This window comes from Pituophis catenifer, unplaced genomic scaffold (assembly GCF_029215685.1).
Source record: "Pituophis catenifer annectens isolate HBS135680 unplaced genomic scaffold, rPitCat1.0.hap2 SCAF_13, whole genome shotgun sequence".
Classification (NCBI taxonomy): Eukaryota; Metazoa; Chordata; class Lepidosauria; order Squamata; family Colubridae; genus Pituophis; species Pituophis catenifer.
The window spans coordinates 20,454,871-20,462,235 of NW_027256893.1; the positions used below are offsets into that span (position 1 = coordinate 20,454,871).

Sequence of the window (7,365 nt, forward strand, 5' to 3'; positions counted from 1 at the left end):
CCTTAATAAGGTAAATGGCCTGGTTTTTTTTTTTTTTTTTCAATTGCAGGTCTCAATTCCAATTGTTTTCTTTTTTTCCTTTTGGAAAAATAAAAAAGTTTAACTTTTTTTTTCTAAAAGAAGAAAGCGGTTGGTTTTATGGCAGGCTCCTAGAACTACAGATGGCATTTAATGTGGCAGCACCATCTAGTGGCGCCATAAATTCATAATCAACTCAAGGTTGACTCAACCTTCCATTCTTCTGAGGTCGGTAAAATGAGGATCCAGATTCGTCCGTCTATGGTCATTCTCAGTCATCCAGGTCGTGGTTGTCCGGAAGGTGCTTTTTTCAAGACTTTCTTGTTTTTAATTTGAAGACGTTTCGCTTCTCATCCAAGAAGCTTCTTCAGCTCTGACTGGATGGTGGGGAAGGGAAGGATTTATACTCCCTGCAGACAGCTGGTCCTTTGCAAAAAGGCTCCACACTCATTTGCAGTATTCAGGTGACCCTGAGGACACAGACAAACCTCCAAGTAGCCTCAAGGACTCTCTAAAACAGTGTTTCTCAACCTTGGTAGCTTGAAGATGGGTGGATTTCAACACCCAGAAACCCCCAGCCAGCAGCGCTGGCTGGGGGATTCTGGGAGTTGAAGTCCACCCATCTTCAAGCTTCCAAGGTTGAGAAACACTGCTCTAAAAGGATGCAAATGACCAGCTGTTTGCAAGGAGTGTAAATCCTTCCATTCCCCACCATCCAGTCAGAGCTGAAGAAGCTTCTTGGATGAGAAGCGAAACATCTTCAAAGAAAAACCAAAGAAGTCCAGTTGCGTCTTGAAAAAAGCACCTTTGTGAGGATGTAGATTTGTTGGGGGCAAGATGCTGACTCTATAAACTTCTTGGAGAAGGCTGTAAAGCACTGTGAATCGGTATATAAGTCTAAGGCAGGGGGTCCTCAAACTTTTTAAACAGGGGGCCAATTCAGTCCTTCAGACTGTTGGGGCACCGGACCGGCTGGGTGGGCGTGACTAGGTGGGCATGTGACTGGGTGGGCATGGCCAATTTAGCAGTCCATTAAATAATACACACAAATTAAACTTTAATTTGTTATGCTCCTGGAGGTGGAAAGGTGGTTAGTGAAGGGAAGTGACTGCCTTGGGGGGGGGGCGGGGTGTGAGGGACTTCTGTTTCCCTCCCTCTCTCTCTCTCTGAAGCCAGGGAGGCCAAAAATGGCCCCGTTTTTGGTCTCCCTGGCTTCCAGAAGGAAGGTGGGGGCTGGCGGGTAGGTGTGGTGGTGTGGGCGGAGCAGCCTCAGGGTCTCACGTGGGCCGGATGAATGGCTTCAGCAGGCCGTATCCAGCCCGTGGATACGTTGAAGACTCCTGGTCTAAGGGCTATTGCTATTTGTCACCCTGACTTTCAGAACCGATAATCCAGTGGTGTCTTCACTTTGAGAAGGATGGGCATCTTTTCTAATTATATTTAGAAAATATATTTATGCTGGCTGGGGAATTCTGGGCGTTGAAGTCGTCAAGGTCAAGAAATACTGTCCTAGAGTCTTGGGTTAGTCTAGTTTTCTTGGCCTTGATTTCTGGATTAGCGTTCATCTTATCTAACAGTATTCACGGTATGTTCTCAACATCTTTACCATCAAAGGTAAATATCTCTATTCCCAGTAATTTTAACGGATGTGAAAACGGGCTCAAACATTAATAACTTGTAACACGGATCCCAGAGGATGTTCAAACTGTTCCACCCAGATGTTACATGCTCACGATGGTGTCATTGGAGGTTTCTATAAAACATCAGGCAGATGTTAGCCATCTCCTGTCTCTTTTGAGATGAAATAGCATAGGATTTGCATTTGGTCTGTCACCCGTGATTGGTTTCTTTACAAGGGCTCACGGAAGCTTCTGAAGTGCCAACCCCCCCCCAAAAAACCACCTAAAAATCTAATCAAAGCGAACAGTTTATCTCTATATTAGTATACTTGGTCCTTTACTGCTTATCATGATATAACCAAGGGTGTCTATGCATTAACACAACACAATTAACTCCATTGCTAATATGGGACATTTTCAAATTTTGGAAACTGTCATCATCACGTTCTGCAGATTTATTAGGTGATGTCCAAGGGAACACTTTTACAAAACAGTTCTCTGCAATGTTTCCACTGGGTGATCTCTGAATTTTATCATAAAAAGAAACGAGCAAGAAGTTTTGCTTTCTCCACACAACAAATTGTGTATTAAACTGTTCCCTCGTATTTTTTTCCTCCTCTAAGTTCCCAATACCTTTCAGCCTTTCTATTGGGGAAAATGTTCCTGTCTCGTCAAAAGCTGCATGATATTTCTCTCCCTTTCTTCTCCTCATTGCACATATTCCTGTACTGTCAGTTCCTTCAGCGTCAACATTTTCTGTGGAAGTTTTTTGGCCTTCCTCTCTTCCATCTTCTTTTGGAAGAACAAGAAGTCTCTCCCGAGCTCATATGCTAAGGAGATCATCGTTTCTAGCAATGGTAGGTAGTACCGGTGACCAGAGTGTTTTTCTAAACGCTGGAGGGCCTTTTCTCCAAATTCAAAGGCGCTTTTGAAGTTCTCCAGATCTTTGTGACATACAAGGATGGCGCAGAGGGTGGGAACCAACAGAATGGGTCTGTGCTTTGTGAGCTTCTCTTGCAAAGCGATGGCCTCCAGAAGACCTTTCAAAGCTTTGGTGTATTGTCCTCCCCGAAGGCAGCTGTAGGCCTCTTCCAGCTCAGGCCTTGTTAAGAAGTCAATGAACAATCGAGATGTCCTGATGAACTCCATGGAGTATAGAATTCGCAAATAATCCTGGAAAGCCAGTTTTCTCTCCAGGATGACTTCATCCATGAAATTGCCAGTCAGGATCTTTTTGGGAAAGACGAGGTCTTCCATTTCATCATAAAATTCTTTAAATAGGCTCGTGTGCAGCTTTTCAAAATCAGAATACCGGCGTTCAATCATGGATACGTTGCTGTCAAAGCTGCCAGTCTGGATTATGATGATTTGGTACTTCTGGAAGGGATACACAAGCAAAATATTTTAGGAATGTCAGATGCAAAAAGAGATCCAGTCATCTGGGACTCCTTTACCCTGACTATGGGTTTTGCATTACTTTGAATATTTGCAGTTTTAGTTTAGCAAAATATGCCGGCTTCTCATCTTGGTGGATGGCTTAATCTTATGTGATAATTTATGTCCTGTGGTTTATTCAACAATCCATGATCCAAGTACCATATTCTTCAGAGTATAAGACGCACCTACCTTTTTTGGTGAGGAAAAGAAGAAAAAGAGATCTCCCTCTGCCTCTGAGCAATGTTGCCTCCTTGCAGCAAACAGCAAACAGCCTGCTTTACTTTCATTTTCGTTTTCAGCATAGCTTGACTAGCACAAGGAGAAAAAAAATCTGCTCCAGCAATTTACCTCTTTGCAGCAAGCAGCAGAGCCTGCGCAAAACAGCTGAGAGCAAATCAGCTGAGAGTTGGGAGGCTGATCCAATCAACTTGTGCTAATTAGGCTGTGTTGAAGCTGAAAGGAGCTGTTTTTTCTTGCTGTTTGCTTGCAAGGAGGTAACTGCTGCAAAGCAGAGACCAAAGAGTGGGGGCCAGTGGGTGGGTGGGGCTACATTCGGTGTATAAGACACACCTAAATTTTCACCCCCTTTTAGGGGGGAAAAAGGTAAGTCTTATACTCTGAAAAATACAGTACTTATGGCTTAGTACTTTGTGTGAATTACTGGGTCACACATAATACTATACCGTAACCTATGTTTTACAGCTGGGGTACCACCCTATTCAAAACCACGATGCTTGTGCAAAGGTGTAATGTAACTTAATCCAGTAATTGCTATAATCATTATATTTGTGGCTTATAATGTGGTGTTAACCACTGTATTCTTAACCATGATATAGTATAACAAATAAAACTATCTAGCCCTAATGAAGTTATTATAGTCGTGATTGACTCAACTGATGAAAGGGGATTTATTCATCTAGAGATCTGAGCCATCTTAGGTCAACACAGGTTGCTTCAAACCCTAGGCTTCTCCTTCTACTTCATCATCATCATCTTCATCATTATCATCATCATTATTGCCGCTTTTTTTGTTAGCTTATTAGCTTACCACATATTTAGAGAATGGCTTCTCTACAATTTTGGCTGATGGGATTTCAAAAAGCACCTTGACTTCTCGGCAGTTTCGTTTCTCATTCCGCCAATATTCCTGAAGTTCTTTAGTTGTCATGGAAGAGTTGGGATTTTTCTCATCTGGAAATTAGAGTCATGGATTATAGACAGTGTGCTGATTTAGAATAATGGCTGGATTGTAAGCTTTATATCGGCTTTAGATCGCATGGAGGACTCACATATCAGGAGGCCAAATATTTTCCCCCAGTTACACAATGGTGGAAATGTTTTCATTAGTTAGGCTGTCCTATGACTATTTTGCCTCTTCCCTAATAACTAATTGCTGTATTAAACTGTTTCTCCTTTTGACTATATTCTTATTGTAAAGGCAAGTCATAGACTGTAATAAAGATATTTGATATTATCTTTAGAGCACTGAAATAATTTTAACTTGGAATGCTAGGGGAAGATTGTATAGACCAGGGGTCTCCAACCTTGGCAACTTTAAGACTTGTGGACTTCAATTCCTTTGAGTTTAATTCCTTTTAACTCTGGGAGTTAAAGTCCAAAAGTCTTAAAGTTGCCAAGGTTGGAGTCCCCTGGTATAGGCTACATTGAGTTAAGCCACCGTTTACAAACCATGATTGCCGGATGCACGCAGTACATTGAGCAGAATTGTCGTCTTTTATTTATTTTCAAACCCGCCATTTCTCCAGATATTTTAATCTTCCTCATCACAGAGTGAATATTCTCTAGCAGCTCTTGCAAAACCAAAACAAAGTCATCAACAAAAGCACGAAGTTTATACTTGATGTGCTTTAATTAGTAATCCTTTTGCTCTGTTATCTTTGTCTAATGTTCCTGTTTAGTAGTTCCAACACCAAGCTAAATAATAAAGGGGATGAAGGACACCCAATCTGGTTTCTTTCTGGATTTATTCAGCTCTGTCAAATCCCCATTCACCATCATCCGAGCTTTCTGAAGTGTAAAAATGGACTTCAATCCCTCTTAAAAGGCTGGTCCATTCAAATTCAGTACTGAACAGAATCAGAACGAACCAATAAGGGCAACTGAATTCAGAACCACAGGTAGGTAGTTGTGTTGGATCACAGTTCTTAGCAGTGTCTTTCCAATGGTAGAGCTCAGGGGTGGGCTCCTGGGCAGTGATGGGATTGAAATAATTTAACAACCGGTTCTCTGCCCTAATGATTTTTTCCAACAACCAGTTCACCAAACTGCTCAGAAAGTTAACAACCGGTTCTCCCGAAGTGGTGCGAACTGGCTGAATCCCACCACTGTTCCTGGAGGTTCGGCAGGGTTTGGGCGATCCTCTAGCCAAGGATTGCCAGGGTTCAGCAAACCCCCAAATGTCACCCCTGGATGGCCACACCCACCCGCCCCCCCCCCTCCCAGGAGTCTTCACACGGCCCGTTCATCATTCCAGGCAAGTGCAGGTGGTAAGTGCAGGTGGTGCACGGAGGGTCTGGGAGGGCAAAAAATGAGCCTATCAGAGGTTCCGGAAGTCCAGAAACAGGTCTGTAAAACCCCGGGGGAAGCAGTTTTCACTTTCCCAGAGGCTCAAGGAAAGCCTCCGGAGCCTGGGGAGGGCGAAAAACGCACCCCTCCCTGTTGTGGTGTAGGCGGCCGACTAGGCCATGCCCACCATTGCCACGCCCACCCAGCAACGGGGCAGCGAACCCATTGCTAAAGGATCTGAAGCCCACCCCGGTGGGGCTGATGGGATTTGGGATGCAAAACATGTGGAGGACAGCAAGTTGCCTATCCTATAAAATGGCTTACCTGGTTGGTTGGTGGTCTCTTTTGCTTCCTGGCTTGCTTGACATGAATTCATGTTTTCATAATCATCCTCTTCGCCAGAATGAATGACTTTAGGAGGTTTGGATGTCTCTGCGGGGTCTTCCTGCCCTTCTTCCGCTCCTGAGTAGGACTGGTTTTCATCCATCATACAGCTTCCAGAGAAAAAATGTAATTGGTATGTATAATGGTAGGTGGGAATGACCTTGAAAGGTGGAGGGAAGAGATGCTGTCTAGGGAATGATGAGATAAGAGAGGACATGGCCCACAGATGCATAACAGGCAGAGAAAAAAGCCTCCCCAATTTATCAAAGAGATGGCGGGAGATTTCTCCTATCAGACTTGCAATGTTTAGTTAATGTACGGTAGCCTTACAATAAAGTAGAATTAGCTCATCTGGACATGTTTCTGGACATGGATTTACAGACAGCTGTTATGTATAAGCGGGGTTAACAAAATCACAAATGAGGAGGTGATAAGCCGCCTGGGAAAGCAAAGGGAAATCATCAAAGCCATTAAAAAGCGAAAGTTAGAATATTTTGGACATGTGGTTGCAACACCCAGAAAAACATGGCATCCGTCACTTAATCCTGCAGGGAAAGATTGAAGACAAACGAGGTCCAGGCAGCAGAAGAACATCATGGCTTCAAAATCTAAGGGACTGGTTTGGACAAAACTCAGCAGTACTTTTTCATACGGCTGTTGACAAAAATAGAATTGCCAACATGATCGCCAACGTCCGATGACAGATATGGCACAAAAAGAAGAAGGACATGTTTCTTGTTTGCTGTACCTGAGAAAGCTTACAATATATCACAGGAAGCTTTTCAGACATGTTTTCACCATATTTTGTTGAATAAGGTGCAGTTCAGGCAAAACACAGAATGGATGCAACTCACTTACATCCATCTAGCCTGCTCTAACAGGACAAAACAATATAGTTAGGAATAAACATAGTCCTAAGCAAAAAAATCACAAGCAAGCACATCCCACCAGTTTGAAACTTACCTACTCTTAAGAGACGAAATTCTGCTCTGGTAGAACTCTGGAAATGATTTGATACGTTGTGAAGCTCTAAAACACGGTGATAGCAACCCTTCTGGCTTCCTTTTGAAATCTCCAGAGACAAGTAAACATTGAGTTTCACTTTAGATATCTTGGTCAACTTCTCTATTTTATTCTAACGAAGGAAGTTTAGCTGAGCTTCCTCATTTTTAATCTCATCTGTGCTGTTTTAAGAAGGTGGTTACTACAAAAAGTCATGAGTTCTCTGAATTTTATTTTATTTTTTTTTGAAATACGATACCTGGTTCCTTTTATATGAGGACAAGGTCTTGGCACAATCCAGATAATCTGGTTAGTGTTCAGAATAGCAATCTTCAAAAGTCTGCAATGTAATAGTGAAGCTGGAATATGTATTGATTGC

General features: G+C 42.8%; 1 protein-coding gene across 1 annotated transcript; it reads right to left on the minus strand.

Annotated features, from left to right (window-relative positions):
• Positions 1 to 2,249: 2,249 nt before the first annotated feature.
• SNX20 (sorting nexin 20) lies at positions 2,250 to 6,991 on the minus strand. The gene is made up of 4 exons (XM_070953118.1): positions 6,948 to 6,991; positions 5,925 to 6,094; positions 4,123 to 4,265; positions 2,250 to 3,014 (listed from the first exon to the last, which is right to left on the minus strand). Exons 2-4 carry the CDS (start codon positions 6,088 to 6,090, stop codon positions 2,346 to 2,348), a joined length of 978 nt encoding a protein of 325 aa, XP_070809219.1. The 5' UTR covers positions 6,091 to 6,094; positions 6,948 to 6,991; the 3' UTR covers positions 2,250 to 2,345.
• Positions 6,992 to 7,365: the final 374 nt, after the last annotated feature.